This window comes from Nannobrachium achirus (assembly GCF_963921795.1).
Source record: "Nannobrachium achirus genome assembly, chromosome: 1".
Lineage (NCBI taxonomy): Eukaryota > Metazoa > Chordata > Actinopteri > Myctophiformes > Myctophidae > Nannobrachium > Nannobrachium achirus.
The window spans coordinates 37,336,622-37,362,055 of record NC_137810.1 but is presented as its reverse complement, the minus strand read 5'-3'; the positions used below and the strand labels follow the sequence as shown (position 1 = coordinate 37,362,055).

Sequence of the window (25,434 nt, the reverse complement as noted above, 5' to 3'; positions counted from 1 at the left end):
GGGCTCAAGCCCCATTTGATGTCTACTGTATGTGTGCACGTGCCTGTTCATCTGCATATTATTATATTAGGTGCTATGAGAGGCACGGCGGCGTGTACACAGCGCTCGGTGCCCAATGCGAAACAGCCGAGAGGTGTTGTTGTGAAATTGGAATTCAGTGTTCAACCCCTGCTGCCGAAATGCACTCCATATTATTGTTGTTAGGCTGTTGTTTTCTTGGCCTTGCACTGATTGATAGCAAACCGTGGGGAAGTGGACTTGTGCTAATGGCGTGCTCTGGGAGCCGAACACAGGCCTCCCTCACAACGCTGTCTGTCGGTGGTGAAATCAGTAACTGCACCCTCTGTTAATAATCAAGATCTGATAATCGACATCATTAGAGACAGACCTGCACTTCAAAGACAATTCAAACCAAATGGACACAATGCATGGGCGGGCGATGCAGTGGAAGAGACGGAAAAAAGAAGGGCCCTGACCACGAGGCGCCATTGTTCCAGAGTACCCACAGAAAAATGCTGGCAGGTTATTTATGCGTCAGAGAAACACATATCCAGGTGTGGGGGAGAAAAAGGAGAGAAGAGCTACAGTATATGGAACCTTATGGGTTTTGTTTGTACACTCTCTGAGTTACAATGGACCAATGGAACACTGAGGATTTGACTGTGTGCAGGCTGTGCATCTTGCCTTGTGATCTTTACTTACTGGATGAACAGATGAGAAGAAAGAGAAAAGAAAACAGTGCTGGGAAACATTACGGGGATGAAAATGTTTTCCTCGGCTCTCTCTCTCTCTCTTGTCTCAAAGTCGTTCGGGCGGTTTTTGATTGATATATTTGAGAGACACCGGCGTGATGCTGGGCCCGGTCAAAGTGGAAAAAATAAAAATGGAAAAAATAAAATAAAGAAGGAGTTTCTAATCTTTTCATCTGACATTTTTATTGAAAGCCTCTCAGAGCTCAGGACGAGGAGGGCCCCTTTAAGACCCTGCCAGAGACACTTAAGGAAATCAGAGCGGGGGGTTTTCAGGAGGCTGCAGGGGTTCATTAGGAACAGACCTCTCCAACTTCCTCCACCAGACAGGAAAGGGAGAAGACAGAGAGAGAGAGAGAGAGAGAGAGAGAGAGAGAGAGAGAGAGAGAGAGAGAGAGAGAGAGAGAGAGAGAGAGAGAGAGAGAGATTGGATAGTTAGAGGTGAAGGAGACAGGTAGCACAACCAGTGTCTGAGAGGAAACAAGTGGGCAGAGAGGAAGTCAGAGCGACTCAGAGTCAGAGTGACCGCAAGAAGACAAGACAGAGTGCAGACAGCGGAAGAAGGCGAGCAGTAGAGGAGAGAGCGAAGGAGAAGGACAGAGAGAGAGAGAGAGAGAGAGAGAGAGAGAGAGATGAGCAGAGCGAGCGCAGAAACAAGCGAGCGAGTGAGTGCTAACGAGTCACGGACAGAGATATCGTCGTTGTCGGTTGGAAACCTTGTATGTCCAAAACCGTTTGTTTTGTATTTATCATTTTTAAAATGATTTAAACTATAGTGAAAACAGCCGATCTGCAAGCACACAACGCCTCGCACCGCTGTGTGCTTGTATATCGGCTGTTTTCACTACTTTTGTGCGATGGCCATATGATGAAGCAGTGCTTTTACTTTGTGAAAAAATTTACAAATTTGAAACTTGGAGATACAAGGTTTCTGCCCGACATCGACGATATGTGAATGCGAGTGAGTGACCAGAGACAGACGGACAGAACCCAGAGAGAGTGGAGAGGAACCAGCCAGGAGGGGAGTGACATAGGCAGAGAGAGAGAGAGAGAGAGAGAGAGAGAGAGAGAGAGAGAGAGAGAGAGAGAGAGAGAGAGAGAGAGAGAGAGACTTTAAGATGAAGAGAGGCGAGCTCCATGGTGCCAGTCTAACACAGTGACAGCTTGACACCGCAAATCATAATGAGAAATGAGACAGGCAATGAGGGAACGCCATGCAAGGATCACTGGTAAATCCAACTGGTATAGCCTATAGGTTACAACGCTACAGAGCCATACTCTTTTCATTGTGGCTGTCATATCACACAGGGAGCCCTCTAAATGAAACCCAGACCCCCCCCGTCTCTGTCTCCTTCTCTTTTGTAGTGTTCATTCTTAGGTAAGTAGTAGTGTAGGTGGAAGTGTACAGTAGTACCAGTCTCTCTCCAAGCACACAGAGAAATGTATTGTACGTTTCATTCCATCCAGTGAAAGAGCTGCAAAGGCTCTCTGTTTCCTCGCACACTCCCCCCCCCCACACACAAGACATCCATCACGCACGCACACACATGCGTACAAACACACACACACACACACACACACACACACACACACACACACACACACACACACACACACACACAACACAATTCTCATAAACGGTTGCAGTGTGGAAAAAGATTAAACAAAAAATAAAAAAAACGTCCACATACAAACAGTCGCAGGCTTGCACATTCTGATAAACGGTTGCTTTGTAGGAAAAAAGGAAAGAAACACACTCACACACGCACACACGCACACGCACACGCACACACACACACACACACACACACACACACACACACACACACACACACACACACACACACACACACACACACACGCCCACACTCTCCTCCTCTCGTATGCTGTAGCTTTAGAAGTAGACAAGCGGGCCTTTATAGACAGCTACATCAGGGCTCGGGTTATCATGAGCCGGTTGTGATGTAAATATTACCTTACAGCTCCGGGCCTCGGCCCGCCACACACCAGTAAGCACCTTTGTGTTGGGATTAGCAACGGCTAGCTGCAGACGAGGGCAGAGAAAGCGAGACAGAGCAGTTCTCGGAGAGAGAGAGTGAGGAAGCCTTGCGAGTCCCACGGAAATTTTGCACATCTCTCTCTTCCCTCTGCGCCCATCGTGAGGCCCGGCTGTTATTGTTTCGATTCGCCCGACGTCACGCGGCACGGCCTTGCTACCATTGGCTCCCCTTCGGCATTCCATGACCTATGACTGGGCTCCCGATTGGCAGACAGGACGGTTTTGCGGTCTCGCTGTAAGACGCCTCATTGGCTCGGTGGTGCTTTGTGACTTAGCATGTGACTGACTGATTGGCTGTTGCACCACTTTAATGAGTTGCACTGTATCCAGCTGCGGGAGGAATAGCGCCGTTGACACAAATACACTCACTGTGCTGCTGCGGATTAAGGCTTCCACAGGAAATAAGATTGGAGCCCTGAGATTCTGTATATATGTTGAATATCTCTTTCAACATTTACACTGGAGGTTATTGAATTATTCATGTGTGTGTGTGTGTGTGTGTGTGTGTGTGTGTGTGTGTGTGTGTGTGTGTGTGTGTGTGTGTGTGTGTGTGTGTGTGTGTGTGTGTGTGTGTGTGTGTGTGTGTGTGTGTGTGTGTGTGTGTGTGTGCCTGCTCACGCTGCCAACATACACCCTACAAACATATTAAAGCTGCTATACTACCAAGCTAATTACTATGGCAAAAGCCACAGTATTTTCCCTTTGTCTCCAACCTGAAAAAGGAAACTGTGTGTTCGAGTATTCTGTGGGGTGGGAGGATGGAGAAGGGGGGGCGGAGGGCACATTTATCTCAGTGCTCGAGGAGCAAAGACCCGACCCAGGCTTTAAAAAGACCTAACATGGCACCGTCATTTTGACTTGCCTTTTAGGCAGAACGCAATTCAATTAGGTACCTCGGCCCTCCTCTCTCTCTCTCTCTCTCTCTCTCTGTTTCTCTCTTCGGTTTTCCTCCTCCTCCTCCCCCTCTCCTCTCCATTCGCTGGTCCTTTTGTTGGCTCGCACAATCTACCTTTACCACCTGGGGAGAAAGAGAGAGACGGAGCACAACAAAGGATAAAAAGGGAGAATTGATTTTGTCACGTCTGGTGTAATAATTGATATGTGAACCCCGCCGCCCGCCGATGTTGGAAATCGTTCCTCTAAAGAAAGGTGGAGGCTCTTTGGTTTTTTATTCCCTGGGTTTCGCTAGACATTGTGCTTCGAATCACAGGTGGCTTACAGGGGTGGGACGATAAGTGATATTATCGTATATTGTGATAAAAAATACTCATAACATAACATGGAGATTTTATTTATCGTGATATCGTCTTTTTTCACTCTCTATCAATGTCTTTGCCAAAAAATAGCCGATCTATAAGCTCACAACGCCTCGCGACTATTATCGCGATAATATCGTAAATCGCGGTTTCTTGTCACAATAATCGTGATATGAAATGTTCATATCGTCCCATCCCTAGTGGCTTATACCAACCCTTCCCCCGAGGCTCACAGAGCAGGTGGGGACTGTGCACTCCTCCTGACTGTATACAGTGGCATTGAAGCCGTGATAATGCCGTGATGGTCATAAAGAGATAAGCACAGTGGGGCTGACAAACACACCCTGTGTGCTGCTGGTGCCACACAGGGTGTCCAAAGTGCCGAGGCAGGAGTCAGAAGTAAGTTTAGAGAGTTCTACACCCCGACCCGCTGTGCTCGACTTAGATGGACAGGGTCACTTACCCGGTGACACGCTCACACACAAACCATATGCACACATCATGGAGCGCGCCCTCGCAACAAGCACATGCACATGTTCGCCAGACAGTATTTACGTCCTGGCAAAGGCTAAGTGTCTTGAGCTGTCCTTCAATGTGGGAAACAAAACTCTCACTCTGCACCTCCTCCTCCTCCTGCTCGACCTCCCTCCTATCTCTATCATCTTTATTGAAAAACATCTCTTCTTTTTTTCCCCATCTCTCTCTCTCTCTCTCGGTTTCCCTTGTGTTTGCCCTAAATCTGCCCTTCAAATTGTACAGGACTTCTTTGTTGTTATACTCTCTGCTCTCGTCTCTCGGCAGATCAATCGCGCTCCAAGCTTTGGGACTGATCAGAAGATAGATTACGACGTGAAGAAGGGCGTGCTTCTCAACGCCCTCAAACTGCTCAACATTAGGTAACGTGCACGAACACACACACACGCACGCACGCACGCACGCACGCACGCACGCACACACCGACAGCATATACACAGAAGCATACCCATACATAATACATATGTGTACATGCTCACACAGATGGGAGTTTCCCCCAGAGACCCATTACGTTTCAAGTGAACAGCCAGTCCAAAAGTTACGTCCAAACTTTATTTTTTTTACAACGTTCTGAATGTTTAAAGGTGTGCGGTCGATCGATATCAGTCTCAATCTCAAACTCCTGGCCTTTTTTTTTATATAATCTTTTTTATTTTAATGTATTTATTTATTCATTTCAAAATTTAGCAACCCTGAAAACTTGGGCATTTCTTTCATGCATTCATGCATGTTATGCAGCTGTGTTCAGCCATTCTTAGTCTTGGGTTTTCAGACCGAGTGTCAGTGGAGATGCCTGGCCGTTTGTTTACGAGGCTCAGGCTGCGGACAAAAACCCGCCGTCCTTGTAAAAGGCGCGAGCCAGCTTTGCTGCGGGGGTTGAGCACTGAAAAGGCCAACATACAAAGCTCAGCCTCCCCATTGTGCTCTTTGTGCACACTTCACTCGGCCATGCCGAGGGCATGCGCGCAGTGGTGGAAAAGTAAAAGTATCAATACTGCACTGTAGATGTACTCCGTTACAAGTAAACGTCCAGAATTCAATATGTACTTGAGTCAAAGTACGAAAGTGTTGTCATCAAAATGTACTAAAAGTACCAAAAGTAAAAGTACTAAATGTTTGAAAATAGCAGATCTACAAGCTCACAGCTTGTAGACTGGCTATTTTCAAATAGCCTAGGTATACAAATAGGGCTAAAGTGGTTTATGTATGGTTTATAATATTATAATATATCCACAACTTTCCAACATCCCATCGTGCATTGCGCAGAATGTGCAGGCAGCTTCCGGCGCTGCAGCCGAGAGTGATCTACAAGCTCACAACGGTTGCATCTGCGACGCGACAGCTTGTATGTCTGCAACCGGAAGTGTCCCACAACTAATGCTACAGTAAAGTCTCGCGGAAACAGGTGGATATATATCTGCAGAGTAACTAGTAACTAAAGTTTTCAAATAAATGTAGTGGAGTAAAAGTACAATATTTGGATCCGAGATGTAGTGTAGTAGAAGTAAAAGTATTGGAAATTGGAAATACAAATACCTCAAAAGTGTACTTAAGTACAGTACTTAAGTAATGTACTTAGTTACTTTACACCACTGAATGTGTGTGTGTGTGTGTGTGTGTGTGTGTGTGTGTGTGTGTGTGCGTGCGTGCGTGTGTGTGTGTGTGTGTGTTTAAAATTGGAGTTTATTTTTATTTATTTATTTGGTGGGGGACACTGGAGCTTATGCTATCTTTGTGCGTGCATGTTTGATGCTTGCATTGTTTGGTGAATGTGATCTGTTTATTTGTCATTCTTAATATCGTCCAGTACGTGTACAGTAGTACGAGGAATTTGTTTGCATCTGTATTATATGTTTATGTTTGATGCTCGGTTTACACATGTATTATTTACTGTATATGGGCTTGTATGTACACTGTGTTTGTGGATGAGTTTGTGGGCATTTGTGCGTGTGTGTGTGTGTGTGTGTGTGTGCGTGCTTGCGTGTGCGCGCACAGCGCATGTCCCCACTGGCTACAGTGAGTCTGTTCACTGATTGATCATCTTAGACCCGACCTCTAGCCTTTCTCTCGCCCCACTCCATTTCTACTCCCTCACCCTTTCCCTGTCCTCTCTCCCCTCTAAATATAGCCACTTTGTTGCTAATGACACACACACACACACACACACACACACACACACACACACACACACACACACACACACACACACACACACACACACACACACACACACACACACACACACACACACACACACACACACGTGCGCACGCGCGCGCATAATCAGAATCAAATGCATGCGGCCGCTATAGAGTGACTTCAGACAAACTCTCGCCTGGCTTCGTTCAGCACAAACATTGGAGTGATTTGTTTATCCTCTGATGTTTGCTTGTTGTTTCCCAGAGATTAAAAGGGAAGATTTTGATTCTTCCATCCAGGCAAATAAATCTTAGGCTCACCCCCCCGTTCACTCCAAACAAGGGACGTGCAGAGAATGTTAGAGAGGCAGGGGCTGACATTTCTAAAAGGGCCCTTTTGGTGAAAATATCGAAAATAGCAGACCTCCAAGCTTGGAGGTCGGCTATTTTCGATGCTTGGTTTCTAAGCAGAGAGGACAATTCTTTCAACATAAGATGCTGCCTTCAAGTTCAGGACAGTTTAAACAAGGCAATTTTCTTGCCTGCCTTCAGGTATGACATGAAAAGAGGGGCATTTGCATTTCTTTCACCATAGTAAAAATTGCATTCATTGTCTGGAGAGGGCACTTTTTTTACAGACGGCTAAAAGGGCAGGGGCTCAAGCCCCCTTTGATGTCTATGTGTACACGTGCCTGCTCCAAACAGTGACGGGTGTGAGTTCTCTGCCTGTATGTGTTGCTAGTGGACTGAATGAGGGGTTTGTTCTACATCACTCACTTTCTCCATATATACCGGTAGTAATGGCTTTTGCTTCCCTAAAGCAGTGGTTCTCAACCATTTCAGGCCGCGACCCCCAAAATAATCATATTTTAACCGGGGACCCCCACCCTGACGAGCACTAAGACATTTTGGATAACACGGTACTGCCTCTAAATATTTGACAATTTGGCCAATGTTTAATTAGTCATTTTAGAGGTATTAAAAAGTCCTTACATTTTCACTTTAGAAATATGCACATACCCCCTATACACTTAAACGTTATGTTGGTTTGTTTACTGTTGAGTGAGAGAACAATGTTGCACACTAAGCTAATCATCTGGGGACCCCTCAAAATAATTTGGGGACCCCCTGGGGGCCCCGACCCACAGGTTGAGAACCACTGCCCTAAAGGGAGGGGCTTGTGGCGTGGGGGGTAGGGGGAGGGGGGTGGCGCTTTGAACACAAACTGTATCACCGGGGGATCAATTCCGACCCGGCCGGCGGCCATGGACATTGACAAACCTCGGTCCTCCAAAGGCACTCAATATCCAATTTAAAGGGCCAGCGATTGGCTCAAATGAATTGCTCCTTCTCCAGACCGCGACGGCCGGCTCGTTCCAAATTAGACAGACTAGTCCCATTAATCTCAAGCCTCTGTGTGTTTTTTTTGTTGTTGTGCGTTTGTGCGTTCTGACTGTATCTCTATCTCCGCGTCGGCGGGTGTTTCGTGTGTGTGTGTGTGTGTGTGTGTGTGTGTGTGTGTGTGTGTGTGTGTGTGTGTGTGTGTGTGTGTGTGTGTGTGTGTGTGTGTGTGTGTGTGTGTGTGTGTGTGTGTGTGTGTGTGTGTGTGTGTGTGTCTAGCTATACTTATGGGGACTAAACGCATGTTCACACAGTCACCTGCAGGGGACCTCTGACAGTGTGGGGACAAAATAGTAGGTCCCCACAACGGTTAGGTTTAGGTTTAGGGTTATGGTTAGGGTTAGGGTTAGGGTTAGGGTTAGGATTAGGGGTTAGTAAGGCCACAGGACTTGCATAAAAATGAATGGAAGTCTATGTAATGTCCTTACAAGTAATGTAAATATATTGTCTGTGTGTGTGCGTGGGGTTTCAGGGCCAGTGATAAGAAACGTAACCTGGCTCAGCAGAAGGCGGAGGCCCAGAGGCGGCTCTACGGACACGGCTCCATGAAGAAGCTGTCCGCCGCCTCCACAGACAAGGACAAACAGCGCCACACGCTGGAGCGGAGGAGAGAAGAACTGGTAACGCCTCGAGCAATACAAATCAATAATAAGACAAATAAATAATACATAAATAAATAAATAAATAGATATTGCCACCGTTGGGCAGGAATCTTGTATCTCCATTATTTCAACTTTGCATGTCATGCAAAAGCAGCCAGAATTGCCAATCTCACAATGCGTCACATCACAACGCATTGTATAGCCAGGTCTGTTATTTTCACTACTTTTGAAAAAATAATAATAATAATAATAATAATTTGGAGGGTGAAAATATTCACTTACTGTATAATATCATGTCCAAAATAGGAAGTCCAGTTTGAAAATGGTTCAGTCTGTCTGTGGAATTTGTCAATATTTGTGTCAATATTTACAAAAAATTAAAAAAGTTGAAATGTGGAAATACAAGGTTTTTGCCCCGACAGCAAACGATATGAACAATTATTACTGATTAAATTCTAACCCACTGCAAGGCTTCTCCAGAGGGATTCTGACATACGTACGGTATGTGAGATTATGACTGGAGGTCTGCCATTTCCCAATCAGGCAAACCTCCAGTCATAATCTCACATACATACAGTCTGCTCTTCAGTCTCCTGCTGTTCCAACATAGAGCACAGAGAAATGACACCACATTGCCTTCAGTCAGTGTGCAGGGTTCTCATCAGAGATAACATGATCTTTAGTTGTGTGTAAAAAGAAAAAAAAAAGAAAGAAACAGCAAAATATCAATTCTCCAACTCTCCCAGGCGCTGTTCTCACTGAAACATCTTTATTTTATATTGAGCAATGCAACGCATCGAGGTAAACAACAAAACAACAAATATACCAGCGTGCTGTGGTGTGCACAGACAAGCCTCACTCCTGGGTGGAAATAAGGACAAAAGCCGAGAAACAGCAAAGGAAAACTAAATAAAACACTGACAGCCATAAAGCTCCGCTGTTTTCTTATCCTTATTGTCAAAATAAGTGAAAGTTTTGCGAAACAAGCGCATGATTTCCCTAGCTGGGAGCTCCCCACGTGGCGGGGGTCGGGGGGATATGTTATAGCGTCTCCCACCACCTTCCTTGATTAGTTTTCTGATCAATCTGACAGTAATCAGCAGGGAAGGCAGGGATGGACGGCGCCAAGGTGCTATTCTTTTAAAATATTGTCTTTGTTTTATGTAGTTTTATTCAAGAATGGAGCGTGCAGAGGGACAGAAAGCGCGGGGCAGATGGGGAGGTGCGTGACATGCAACCCGGTGTCTTCAGACGAGAATGTTGCAATTAGATGCAACATGTTATAGCTCTGCACCCACCAGTTAGCCAGTGGGGCACAGCAGATGTGGCCCCCAACTGCTGTTGAGGATTTGGATTTGCAAGTCGGCAGGGGTGTGAGGTTTGCCGCAGGCACGTCCCGCTTAGCCTTTAACGTCATACATCAGCGGCCTGGCAAACGCGCGCGTGCACATACAAATACACATATCACTGATTTTTGGCAAAAGGACCAGCTCCACAGTCCACAATGATATACCTGTTCTCATTTCATGAAATATAAATGCAACAATAGGAAGAAAATGAATTGTTGTTGTCGGGTGTATGTCCAAAACCGTTTGTTTGTGTCATTTAGAAATTATTTAAAATGGGGAAAATAGCTGATCTACAGTGCGAGGTGTTGTGTGCTTGTAGATATGCTATTTTCACTAGCTTTGAGTGACAGTCTTGTATATGATGGGGCAGGGCTTTACTTTACGAAAAAAATTACACATTTGAAACTTGGAGATACAAGGTTTCTGCCCGACAGTGACAAAATATTTGACCCATATCCACATTTTCTTATTCTACTTGAAGATATGCCTGTCTTCATCCCATTCATCTTGGGTGGGATGGAAGGATTCAGAGGTGGAGATGGAGGGTGATTTTCGGCTGAAAGGTTTACATGTACTTCCCCTCTCGTCTTTTTGGTTTGTTTTTCTTTGTACCCTCTCCTTCCCCCGACTCCAGAAAGAGCGACTGGCGCAGGTCCGCAAGCAGATCTCCAGGGAGGAGCATGAAAAGCGTCATCTGGGCAACTACAGGTAAGGAAGAGGATTGAACGGGTCGGGGCGTTCCCGTCGGGAACCTCCCTCTCCATCCCCCCCAATCCCCTAACCCACCAATGCTGGCTTTGCATACATTTGCGGGGTCATCCGCAGTGCACAGGGGCTCTGGGGTGGATAAATAATGCTGCCGCAGAGAATAGAGGGGAAAGCAGAACGCCTGAAGTTTTGAGAACGCAAGGCGGAAGGGAGTTTCAGAAGAGAGAGAGAGAGAGAGAGAGAGATCAGGAGAGGAAAATAAATCAGAACAGGAAGACAGATATTGGAACAGGAAGAGAGATCGCAACAGGAAAAGAGATACAGGAAGAGAGAGTGCACGGAAAGAGAGCTCGCGACAGCAAGAGAGATTGTGACAGTAAAGAGAGATTGTGACAGTAAAGAGATTAGATAGAGATCGGAACAGGAAAACACAGATTGTGACAGGAAGAGAGAGACTGTGACCGAGAGAGATAACAGAGACCATTTCTTTTGGCCAATCAGAAGTACTGTCTCTCCTCGTCCCTTCCTCCAATTTCTCTCGCTCTAGTATAAGTACTTCAGAGGCAAGGAGCTGTTGGCGGGCGTGGGGTTTTAATAGTCACCTCACAGACTGAGCAAACGGCCTTGGAGCATGCCTCGGCAACTCTTGCCCTCAGATTCGCCACCTGTCCTTGGTTCATTGTTAATTTCCCTTCGCTCCCCGAGTCATTCTTGTGATTTCTCCATACACCCCAGCTTAAAGCTGCGATACGCTGGCCCTACCAAGGCCACAGAGGGAAATGTGATAACAAGATGTTGTGTTTCAAAACAAGCTCCCCCTCCCGCTCCTGCGTTTGTTCCTCACACATTCTTATCCGTTTCTCTTTCCGTCTCTTGACTGTCTCCCACACACTATTAGTCGTACAGTCACTCATCTCTAAGTACACATTCTCATTCTCTACACTTCCCTGCCTCTCATTCGCAATCTGTCTTTCACGCATACATAAATACTACCCCAAACGTACACACATAATGCACACTATTGCCCCTTTGGATTAACTTCTCATCCCCTGCTCTCTCTTTCTCGCTATCGTTTCAGATAGTGTTAACTTTGACAGCAAATAGTCTTTTGAATAAAATTACATTAAATTTTAGTTTGGGTTTATTTTGTGTTGACTAAATATCATAAGATTTTAGTCAACTAAATCTACAGTTGATTTATTCGACTAAAACATGTTTTTGCGGACCATGAGGTTGTTGCAATAACCTATTTAGTTTTCATCAGTGAAAACAGATAGTCGACAAACATTCATAGTCTGTCTTCACCAGCTTCTCTTTCACTTAAGTGACCTCTTGACCTCTTGCTTATTGAGTGTGGGAAGTTGAGTCAGAGCTCATAAGTGAAGTACTGTCACTTACTTCCCCTCTGAAAGAAAGGTAGCCAGACAGTCATCAGACATGTGGGCCAGGGTCCGTCTGGGGCACCACTAATAAAGACCTCTCAGCTTGTGATTAGCGAGCCGCTCCTCATTAGAAGCGTTCCCTTAATAAACGCTAACATTACCCATCAGCCATTAGGTGAAAATGTGACCTACAAAGACCACCAAAACAACAATCACCCAGAGGTCAGAGCCCTCTTGTTTCTCTATCATTTAATAAGTGTCTGTCAAACCATTATAGGGAGCGACATGTTCAAATTCGATGTGTGTGTGTGCGCACCCACGTGTGTGTGTGTGTGTGTGTGTGTGTGTGTGTGTGTGTGTGTGTGTGTGTGTGTGTGTGTGTGTGTGTGTGTGTGTGTGTGTGTGTGTGTGTGGGTTTGTTAGAGGATGTGAGGATGAGTTTTAAGATGATATATTTTGATCTTGGTCACATTTAAGGTCCAATTGCACACTACTGTGTTTCTTCGGACGAATATAGGAGCGAGTTTTGTAGCACGTAAAAACAAATTGACCTCATCTTATGTCAATCACGTTTGCACACTGCCACTCGTTATTTCGTGCAGTGTGCAAGGACCATTACGCCTTGGCTTTAACCCATTATAAATGGGAAAGCATCTGTGTCATTTCAGTTTTTAGCTATAAATCATATCTATACTATAATTTTGCGAATGTCTGAGTGAGTGTCTGTCTGTCTGTCTGTCTGAGTGAGTGTCTGTCTGTCTGTCTGAAACAGCGTTTCTCCTCAGTGGCTGGAGCAATTGATCTGAAATCGCATCACCATTAGCATATGAACACACCTGACATAACTGTGAAGCCTGTTTGTCACTTTCACAAATCATATGCTGTATTTTCGCATTTTTATGGTGTATCTATATCTATTTAGCCTACAGTACCTTTTGTGACCACACATGTTAAGGGAGGGGTGCTGTTGTTCAGGCCATGCACAATCACACACAAACACACACACACACACACACACACACACGGGGGGTGGGGGGGGGGGGGGGGGGGGGGGGGGGGGGGGTGTGTGTGTGTGCAGGCGGGCGGGCGGGGTTCTGGCCCTGTTACAGATGTTGTCCAAAAATCATGCAGATCGGTACACAGTATCTCTGTAGCTGTTAAATGGAACGGGTATTTCTTACATTGATGCTCCTACATATTAGCATGCAAGCACCAGTTAAAGTTACTTTCCATCCCTCATATACTGTGTGCACAGTGCACATCCCATAACCCACACACTGCACATCATTTCGGAGCTCATATCTTTGAACGGGTAAGAGCTAGTTAACCAAATGAATGATTTTTTTGAAAAATCTTGAAAAGTGCAAATCTTTGAATAATAACATATTTTTAAAGAGAACATTGTTAACTCAAATCTTTGCTTCTGGGAGTTCCTGGAACAAAATATTTTAAGATGGGGGTTCGCGGCCAAATACATACTAATTTTGGTTGGTCCTTGACATGAAAAGTTCTTCAGAAAATGTAGATTTAGAAACAAAAAATGTAATCGGCCTCAGGTCTTATTGGGTTTAAAGGTGCTCTGTATCTGGATATCTGATCTGGATAATAAACGATCTGATCTCACCCTCACGCTTGCAACAAGCGATCTTTGACTCACAATGTGAGCCAGACCATCTCCAGACCTTATCAGGCAGATCTGATCACATTCAGATTTCAATGTTTAATGCGTTAATGTTTTTCCTTATCCAGTTTATATATTATATATGCAGGTTACATTTTAATGCAAGGTGTACCGTGGGGTTTCAGCACTGACTGGAAAACATGGGAGGAAAATGTGCTGGTACAGTAGATGAAATGAATACGCCCCGGGTCAAATCCGGTGACCGCAGTAAAACTATGCCTAAACCTAACTCTATAGCTAAACTTAACCTCAGCAAAACTATGTCTAACCCTAAATGTATTCCTAACCTTAATCTCAGTAAAACAAATGCAAGAATATAGGAACCGCTTGGGGGGTGTTCGGTCCACGGGAAAAAATTGGGGCGAATTGGGTGTATTGGGGCGAGCGTCCGGTTACGAATGAAACACTTGGAGTGGGGGGTTTGTATGGGTGATTCAATGATCAAATGTTCAGGAAGCAGAGATGCAAGGAACACAAGTAGTCACTGCTTCAGCTGATCTTTCAATTTTAGTCTATGAGAACAGGCCAGAATTTTCACCAATCGGTAGTTGAAAAGATCTACAGTATATCCCTAGATAATATTTCAACATGATAGCCCATCCCAAGTGGTAGCTTAGTCGCAGTTATCAGCCTTCAATGACAACCATAGATCCAAAGAATGAAAAAAATCATCTAACTTGTTTTGATTAGAACATGTCATACATAGGAGACAAAAACATTATTCAATCTCTTTCATTCACTTATTTAACCACATGAACCCTAGCATGCCTATTCTGGGGCCAAACATTCAGCAAATGGCATATCTACAAGCTCACACGATGTGAACTTGTGGATCAGCTTTTTTCAGTGAAAGATATTTGGTGTAGAGTGAAAAGGGGGCTTGCCACCCTGGTATCTCTTCTATGTGGCCTCCTTCATGGAAGATGGGAGATCATGGCGGTCAAAACACTACATGGATTCTACTATCATCTTTAGTCTTTGTTGGCAGGGGAAAACATTCAGTGGTAGCATTTGGTTGCTGATCAACATAAGTCATCACCAGTCCACTTCTGGTTGGACAGCTTTTTGAGTATGGTCATGACCTTGCTCTCTCTGCTGAATAATGTCCACAAGGCCTCAAGTGACCTTGTGACAGCAGCCTTTGTCTGTTATATACCATATAGAAACGTCAAGGCAGACACTTTGCAATTGCCGCTCAAATTTGTACCGGTTTCTTTTCAGCTGGCCAAGCGCAGAATTTTTCCATGGTATTAAATGTCTTTCATAAATTTTCTCCATTTATAGAAGACTAATACAAAGCACATACCGGTATTTGTATTTGCATACCTACAAAGGTAACAGGTGCGTATAAGAGAAAAACAACTCCTGCACGTCTTCAAATGCAATTAAAAATGTTTTAATGAGAATAACAACGTTTGGGTCTGTTAGAAGGGAGTATCTCAGTTTGATATTAAAATCATCAACTGGGGATAAAGGGATTCTACCGGCGCGCTTCAGCCTAATACGGTTAGTCCAGTGCATCACAGGAGCAGGGACAACAGAGGAGATTGACTGGAGCAGCTTTTGAATGACTTCAAAAAATAATGAAGTCATTATTTTTTGTACTAGCAGCTAAATAAAAGGCTTTAGCTGTCCGAGCTGCTCCGGTGTCAATCTCCTCTGCATCAACTGAGGCTATCAGATGAGAGGAAAAGTGCTCATTACACTAGTTAATCAAAACTGTTTGAATAAAAGTTTCACTGACTTATTTTCTGAGATCAGCTAGGCGTCAGTTGTCAAATGTTGCATAGCAAAATCTGTAACTCGGAGAGTGTACACTGTACACAGATGGGTCCATTTGATTCTACACTCTCTGAATGAAAACCATTTAAACCCTACTATATACTCAGTTAGCTGGAGTCGTAGGGCTCTATAATAGCTCAATGTCATTGCTGAAAACGGCTGATCTACAAGATCACAACTTGCCACAAAAAAAGCTGATCTATAAGCTCACAACGTGTTGCTCACAATCGTTGAATGTTCAGCCCAGAATAGGCGGGATGCTAGGGTTCATGTACACTGAGGATGTTACGGTTTGGCCATCTTTGAAGACTCATCTGTTCAGACTCCACGTAGCCCATAGTTCTTAATTTTGACCACCATGCAAGGTGCGTCGCATCAGCGTCAATGCAGGGAACGTTCCCTTTTTGATCAATGAAGGGTGCTTCACTGCTGACATTGCACTCGGACGTCGGGCACCCAATTGGCCCTAGCCTAGCAGATCACTTTTCTAAGCAAAGTTATAGACATTTCCTGTTTTGTGGAATAATTACCTAATTATGCTATTTTATTATTGCGACCGTAAGGTCGCAGTTTAGTTGCGACCGTAAGGTCGCAGTTTAGTATGAAAACCTCCACCGGCCGTCCGTCGGTCACACGTGCGGTCGACCGCACGTCACACGTGCGGTCGACGTGTGATGAGGTCACGATGAGTCATCTATGCCCAAATATAGATTTCTAGGTCAGATGGCCCATAGAGTTTGTGATGTCAAACCTAGCAACCCAATATAAACAAACCTGATGTCAGACCTGAAGTATCCTTTTATACCCATATATGGAGATACAGAGATCTCCATATATGGGCATATTAGAAAGCCCATATATGGGCATATACGGATGACATCAGGGATATCCATATATGGGCATAAAAGGGACAAGGGCTTACAGTTAAGAGATCTCCATATATGGGCATATCAGAAAGCCCATATATGTTCATATACTGATGACATCAGGAATATCCATATATGGGCATAAAAGGGACAAGGACTTACAGTTAAGAGATCTCCATATATGGGCATAAAGGGACAAGGACTGTTACAGTAGATATAGAGATGTCCATATATGGGCATAAATGAACAAGGACTGACAAACACTGAGATCTCCATATAACCTATGGGAATATAAGGGACGAGGACTGTCAGCTTGTAGACCTATTTTCTAAATATTGTTGTACATTAAAAACTTGAAATGGGTCGTTCTGCATAGTACTTGGGATTTGTTGATGTAAATGTTCACATAGTGTAATAATTGTTAAAACAAACTTTTGGCCTATTTGTGGAGATAAGCGACCAACGGTCGCTTATCTCCCGATTAGGGAGTCTTACTGGTATGAAAACCTCCACCGGCCGTCCGTCGGTCACACGTGCGGTCGACCGCACGTCACACGTGCGGTCGACGTGTGATGAGGTCACGATGAGTCATCTATGCCCAAATATAGATTTCTAGGTCAGATGGCCCATAGAGTTTGTGATGTCAAACCTAGCAACCCAATATAAACAAACCTGATGTCAGACCTGAAGTATCCTTTTATACCCATATATGGAGATACAGAGATCTCCATATATGGGCATATTAGAAAGCCCATATATGGGCATATACGGATGACATCAGGGATATCCATATATGGGCATAAATGGGACAAGGGCTTACAGTTAAGAGATCTCCATATATGGGCATATCAGAAAGCCCATATATGTTCATATACTGATGACATCAGGAATATCCATATATGGGCATAAAAAGGACAAGGACTTACAGTTAAGAGATCTCCATATATGGGCATAAAGGGACAAGGACTGTTACAGTAGATATAGAGATGTCCATATATGGGCATAAATGAACAAGGACTGACAAACACTGAGATCTCCATATAACCTATGGGAATATAAGGGACGAGGACTGTCAGCTTGTAGACCTATTGTCTAAATATTGTTGTACATTAAAAACTTGAAATGGGTCGTTCTGCATAGTACTTGGGATTTGTTGATGTAAATGTTCACATAGAGTGTAATAATTGTTAAAACAAACTTTTGGCCTATTTGTGGAGATAAGCGACCAACGGTCGCTTATCTCCCGATTAGGGAGTCTTAATGGTACAATAAACAAACAAGCCCTATATACTGATGCGGAGATATGAGCAGGGCAAAGGTGTGACGTGTGACGTGTGACCGACCGACGGACGGACGGCCGGTGGAGGTTTTCATTGCGACCGTCAGGGAGCAGTTTACTATGAAAACCTCCACCGGCCGTCCGTCCGTCGGTCGGTCCGTCGGTCGGTCGGTCTCGGTCGGTCACACGTCACACGTCACACCTTTGCCCTGCTCATATCTCCGCATCAGTATATAGGGCTTGTTTGTTTATTGTATGACATCACGCCACATCATCAGCTGTGGACTCTGTGATGTCATCGTATCGCATCAGTATATAGGGCTTGTTTGTTTATTGTATGACATCACACCACATCATCAGCTGTGGACTCTGTGATGTCATCGTATCTCCATATATGGCCATCTCCGTATATGGAGATATAAGTCGTCCATGCCCAAGTATGGGCTGGTGAGGTCAGACTTTGTGTGATGCGTAGGTTATCTCCATATATGGAGATTCAACATTCCAGGCAATGCTCTCTTCCCTGGTGAGAATTGCCCCTTTATATAGGGCTTGTTTGTGTATTGTATGACATCACGCCACATCATCAGCTGTGGACTCTGTGATGTCATCGTATCTCCATATATGGCCATCTCCGTATATGGAGATATAAGTCGTCCATGCCCAAGTATGGGCTGGTGAGGTCAGACTTTGTGTGATGCGTAGGTTATCTCCATATATGGAGATTCAACATTCCAGGTGTAACTATGGCTACCCGTATGACGTGAGAGGTGGAGGTTGTGATATTTGTGGAGATAAGCGACCAACGGTCGCTTATCTCCCGATTAGGGAGTCTTACTGGTTATTATTATAGGCCTACATGTTTATATACTTTTATATGTCATATTATCCATAGCCTTTGTGTGTGAATCAAAATGAATTGTTACATGTACCGGATACAGTATTAAACAGTGGTGGAAAAAGTACTCACATATTTTACTTAAGTAAACGTATCAATGCTGCAATGTAAAAATACTCTGTTACAAGTAAAAGTCTGGAATTCAAAATGTACTTGAGGTAGTAGTACAAAATGTATGAAAATGGCAGATCTACAAGCTCACAAGGCGTCGCGTTGTGAATGTACTTAGATACCTTACACCACTGGTTATTAAAGCTTTTTTGAAAAGGCTAAAATGTTAAGAGGCTATCATGTTTCAAAGTACTTACAGTATATGGACCCTACAAACAAACTGGTACCAAAGATATTTTGCAACCTTAGGTGTCACCGACTTCTGGTCTGGCCAATGTACTATAATAAACCACATACTACATTTTAAATAACTTTCTGGTCTGCCCCCTCCTTTCATCTTAACATTTACTTTCAGTATTTCCCCGATTTAGAGGGAGACCTTTTCCAGAATTCACAGAGCTTATATCTGTATTTGGAACTCATATTGTACCTTTTAAAAAAATATGGCATCAGTACAGAAACGGGACCAGGGGAAAGAACTGTAATGATTTTGTAGTTCTCTTCAGAACCTGACGTGCAACATGAATTATAAATAATGTTCAATGTATATACATACATACATTAAGGAAAGTTATAGTCCAGCTATTTCTTTTATACATATCAAGTAGTGCAAAGTGTCTGTGTCTCTCCCTGTTGACGGTGATCTTTTCAACAATATACTGAATGAAATACATGTAAACTTTAAAATGATGAAAACAGCAGACTTTGTGTGATGAAGACACATTTGCATATTACGCTGCTCGCCCTGACCACAATCTCACGCCCTATGCTTATACTTACTTTCTTGCCACCCGTGCCGAAAATAGACGATCTACAAGTTCACAAAGTGTTGCATGGCTATTATCGTCACGTGACCCATGGTACGACAAAGTATAAACCGGGCATAAAAAGTGCTGGGAGTGCACAATCCAAATGGAACACTGAAAACGATAGAGTTTTACAGATTATCTACATAATCTACCAGCTGTGCGCAAGCACAACAGTGCCTTGAAATTTCCTGCGACGGTAGACTTCACATCCAGTTTAGACCGTTTTGTATGTTTTTAAAGAGAAGGCTGGACCCAGTAGTAGACGTTTTAACTCCAGCAGCCATCTATTAGCACCATATTTGGAGTATGGCTCCATCCTAACATCTGTGCACCACTTTATTTAACTTCTGCACTCGTCATTGTTTTAATTCGATGGCTGGCGCGATGACTCTGCTGCTAGTTTGGAGATGTATGGGGGAGATAAGCGAGCAGACGTTTATGCGTTTTTCTAATCCCCGCTGGCTAAAGATAAACACTGGACACTGTCGGTTTAGACTTGCAGGGCATAGGAGGGAAAGGCGGACGGATAACAGCACGCTGGTGAAACATGTGGCCAGGGGCTTTTTGCTAACATCTACACACAGCCAAAAGTGTTTAATTAAACTCTTACAGGTCAAATCTTCCACTCTGAGTTAAATAACCACATTGGATTTTGCTCTGCAGAACTTAACGCTTCCTCTTCTCCCCATTAACCCTGTCCCTCTTCTTTTCCCTTTTCTCTGACTCTCGTCCATTCCCTTTCTCCATCGTCTCCCTGCGCCTCGCACTACTCCCTCTTCTCTCCTCGTGTCTCTCTTTATTCCCTCCTCGTTCTGTCGCTTCTCCTCTATGACCACCTGCCCTTCATCTCCCCTCTCGTTCTCTCCCTTCTCACCTTTGACAAAACTCCATTCCTCCTCCTCCTCTGTCCTATTGTCTCCTTCTCGTCCATGACTCACTCTCACTTCTGTTCTTTCTCCTCCCCGCTCCTCTGTCATTGTTACACCTCCAATCTTTCCCTATTTCCTATCTCCCTGCCTCTTCCTCGCTCGCTCTCCTTTTCTCCTTGGTCAATATCATCCGTCTCTCTCCTCCTTTGTGTTTCCACGTCTTCCTCGTTCTTTTGCTGACCACCTCTCCTCTACTCCTTTTCTCTATTCTTCCATTTACAACTCTCCCCCCTCTCTCTCTCTCCCTCTTATCTCTCTCCCACCTCTCTTATCGCTCTCTCTCCCCCCTCTCTCCCACTCTCATATCGTCGTTGTCGGGTGGAAACCTTGTATGTCCAAGACCGTTCGTTTTGTATTTATCATTTTATAAATGAACTAAACTAGTGAAAACAGCAGATCTACAAGCACACAACGCCTCGCACCGCTACGAGGTTTCTGCCCGACAGTGACGATATGTGTCTGTCTCTCAGACTCCCTCTCTCATCTCTCTCTCCATCTTTGTCTCCCTCTCTATCCCCCCATTTATCATCTTTCTCACCCCCCCCCACCCCCCCCCCCCCCCCCACCCCCTACTCTCTCTAGACGTATTTACCCTCCGGATGACAAGCTTCTTTTGGAGAAGTATGAGAGTCTGCTGTCTGCCGCCTTTCAGACCTTCCTGGCTGGGCGAGCCGCCTCACTTCAAAAGGAAATGAATAATCCTCTGAAACGAATGAAGGCACGTATAGCTGAGACCAGCTCCACACACGCAGCTCCACACACACACACACACACACTACAAACACACAGGGGTGTCACAAGAGGGTGAAAAGTGGGGCTGAGTTACTAGTGCCCAAGGTGGAGGGGCCTTCATTATTTTATACTTTAGCAGTTAGCTATTGAAAAATAGCAGATATACAAGCTCACAGCGCGGCACCGAGTGCAGCGCTGTGAGCTTGTAGATCTGCTATTTTTGAAAAGTTTTGAAAATGTGTATTTTTTAAGAGAAGAGATTTTTTAAGAGAACTAAACTAAACTAAAATGTTGCTTCTGGGGGGTCCCTGGAACTAAATATTTTGAGATGGGGATCCGTGGCCAAAAGCATATCATTTTGCGGGTCCTTCACATGAAAAGGTTTGAGCACCACTGACATAGAAACATTAGAAGAAAAAAAAATCCCCAAAAACCTTAAAGGATTTGAAATATTCAAAGAATTTCCATGGTTTAAAAAAATAGCAGATCTACAAGCTCGCAGCGAGGCACTCAGTGCGCTGTGAGGTTGTATATCTGCTATTTTTCAATAGTTAAAGCACAAAATGTGAGTGAATCCTTGTACCCAGGGCCCAGAATTTGGTGCGACACCCCTGCACACACACACACGCACGCACGCACACACACACACACACACACACACACACACACACACTCACACACTCACACGCACATCATACAATACAGTTACATAAGCACCTACAGTACATAGATATACAGATATGTGTGCAAAAAAAGCACACGCATACATAATAAGCGGATTATCAGCAAGCATGCAGCACATGAACCTGACGTACGACCACAGAATATCACATGTACAAGTGTTACAAATGCAGATACACGCGCACGTACTTTAGATAAACACGCACATGAAGATGCATACATCATAAACAGACACCTGCAGACAAGCATTTAGCGTGCAGACACACACACACACACACCGAATTTAGATTATGTCCTCCAGACAGGGAAGAGGGGCACGCAAGTATAATTCAGAGTGTGTCTCCTCCTTAACATTTGTTAGGATGCCTTTCTGTTTTTGACAGAATGTCCATATGTCCCTTGCTCTCTATCTCACCCTCATTCCAAAGGTACTTATCGTGTTGTGAACATCTGGTTTGAAAAGCACGCCAAGCCAAATCCCACACAACCACATTTCTGTTTCTCTCTGCTTGCGCACCTTCCACCTTACAGTAATCTTCGCCTCAACTTCTTTCTACCTCTCTCTATCACGCTTTCTCTTTCTTTTTTTCCCTCCTTTCCTCTCACAAGTTTGTGGCTCTGCGGATGTAGTAACTCGCCAGTTCTACTTTGCTTTTTTTATTTTTCAGAGTTGATGAGTTACCTTACACACTTCCAAGCCCGCTTTGCCACGGGTGAATTTTTTATACAACTTGCAGCAACGTGTCAAGCGCACTGATTTGAACGCACACACACACACACACACACACACACACACACACACACACACACACACACACACACACACACACACACGCACACGCACACGCACACGCACACACCCCGATTTGTGGCCATACTTTGAGATTATGTGCACGTTTGTACAGGGAATTGTATGCACATAATAAATGATGAGGGCTCTCTGGTACCAGGGAGATACGCAGCTAGCTAACTTTGAAGGTAAAAGTATGAGGAGAGACAAGGAGAAGTGGATTTCCATTCTCCGCAGTGCTTCAGGAGACAAGGGCGGAAGACGGACATGAGGATGGACTTTGTTTTAATATTGATTCCCTCACAGTTTTTGTGTAAGAAGAAAGTTTCCGCAATCAATCAAAAAAAAAATAAGCTCAAAGTCGCTGCCCACAAATGCCCATTGAGAATGGAGGATGAGTTGAATGCTGATGAGAATGATGTGCTTGGTATAGCTATCTTTCCTCGCAAAGGAGAATAGGAGTGCAGACATTATTTTCTGGTGGGAATTGTGGACTTGAGCCTGAGTTATACTTCACTGTATGATGGTGTTGTTGAGTAGAAGTAGTATTGAAAATTGGAAGTACTCCAGTAAAGTAAAGGTATCTCAAAATTGTACTTAAAGGACAACTCCGCCCTAAATCACTTCTAGTCTCATTTTCCTACTTATATTGATCCAAAAAGACAGTCCATGGGGTCTAGGCAAAAATGCCCCTGTTGTCCAGTTTCCCCAGCAGAACCCAGCAGCTCTCATAGCATAGAGTGGAGCCTATAAGCCTATCACTTTTACACTATTTGTTGTGGTCAAAAGTGTTTTTATTTTTCATGAATGTGGTACTAGTTGTCATTACAAACACATCCATATTATCGTTGTCCCACACAAGCCATCACACTCTGCTAAATAGATGTTATGCTTTTATGTGTTTTGCCAAATCCCGTAAAAGATGCCCTGTGATTGGCCAGTGCAGTCACTTTGATTGGCACTTGTGCCGAATGCTCACCCCAAAACATTATTTATGAGATTGTGGTGGCTTGTGTGGGACAACCAAGGCATGGATGTGTTTATAATGACAACTAGAAACACATTCATGAAAAAGAAAATCACTTTTGAACAAACAAATAGTGTGAAAGTGATAGGCTCCACTCTATGCTATGACAGCTGCTGCGTTCTGCTGGGGAAACTGGACAACAGGGGCATTTCTGCCTAATAGACCCCATGGACAGTCTTTTGGGATCAATATAAGTAGGAAAATGAGCCTAGAAAAGATTTAGGGAGGAGTTTTCCTTCAAGTAAACATACTTAGTTACTGCTGATAGGAGGGACAGTGGAGGAAAGGGGGGGGGGGTCCCCAAATTATTTTGGGGGGTCCCCAGATGATGTGCAACATTGATTTCTCACTCAACAGTAAACAAACCAACACAGTTTAAGCGTATAGAGGGTATCTGCACAGTTTTTAATACCTCTAAAATTATAAATTAAACATTGGCCAAATTGTCAAATATTAAAGGCAGATTTTTAAAGGCAGAATTGTGAAAATAGACGATCTGCTATTTTCACAATAGAACTGGGCATGTTATTTTGGGGTTCGCGGCCTGAAAAGGTTGAGAACCACTGCCATATAGGAGAGACTGTGGAGGGAAGATGGTCCAGATTGTACCATATATGAGAGACTGTGGAGGAAAGAAGGTGCAGATTGTACCATATGTACATGAGGCTTGGGGGTCTTTATGAGGTTAAAGCCTCTTCTCCTGTGGGGTCAGGCTGGCTGCTTCCTAGCCTGGCTACAGTGGCAAGCTGGCTGCTCAGCTTAGGATCAGGGGCCCATGCATGCATGTCATGCCAGCACTGCTTTGGCACACACACACACACACACACACACACACACACACACACACACACACACACACACACACACACACACACACACACACACACACACACACACACACACACACACACACACACACACACACACACACACACACACACACACACACACACACACACACAGCATGCACACAGATTGTATACAGCAGACAGATGAGGCATGCGAGTGGCTTTCATTCGGAAAACAAAACATATGCGAACAATAACCTAGCATGTGCACCCACGCTTAAGCACTCACTCGCTCAGGGCTGGCAGACGTGCTCTTTTACACAAACATATAGAGTGCGCACACACACACACACGCCCCTATAGAGCAGTTGGTCATGTAGGAGGGTGTAGATGTCCATGTGTCTAATCCGATGCACATGCAGTCAGTCACCAGCCACTTCTTTTCATCTGACAGTGAGTTTGACTGGAAGGATGCAATGCACGGAGGAACATGCTATGTGACCTGGATCCCATCCCTGCTCAACACATGCCCTGCCCTGCCCTGCCCTGACCAACCTGTAGGAGCTGCTGTAGTCAGTGGTGGAAGAAGTACTCGTGTTTGTTACTCAAGTAAAAGTTGAATCAATACTGCACTCTAGAAAATACTCTCTGGAATTCAAAGTTTACTTCAGTAAAAGTGCAAAAGTATTGGCATCAAAAAGTACCAAAAGTAGAAATTACATTATGCAGAATGTCCCTTCACAAGTTTTCAAATGTATAAAATGTCTAAAAATCTTAAAATAGCAGATCTACAAGCTCACAATGTGTCGCATCGCAACGTATTGTGAGCTTGTAGATTGTCTATTTTCAAATGCCTGAAATGTACTATAGGGCTGAAGTGGTT

At 44.3% G+C, this 25,434-nt stretch overlaps 1 protein-coding gene across 1 annotated transcript in view; it reads left to right on the top strand.

The window, feature by feature from the left end:
- ttll7 (tubulin tyrosine ligase-like family, member 7) overlaps window positions 1–25,434 on the top strand; it is a gene marked incomplete at both ends in the record, with an annotated part of 130,043 nt that overhangs the window by 53,781 nt on the left and 50,828 nt on the right. The window contains 4 exons of the mRNA XM_080726034.1: window positions 4,866–4,960; window positions 8,610–8,757; window positions 10,723–10,796; window positions 21,116–21,251. Of these exons, the coding sequence (XP_080582160.1) occupies window positions 4,866–4,960; window positions 8,610–8,757; window positions 10,723–10,796; window positions 21,116–21,251 (453 nt within the window). The remainder of the gene's footprint in view (window positions 1–4,865; window positions 4,961–8,609; window positions 8,758–10,722; window positions 10,797–21,115; window positions 21,252–25,434) is intronic.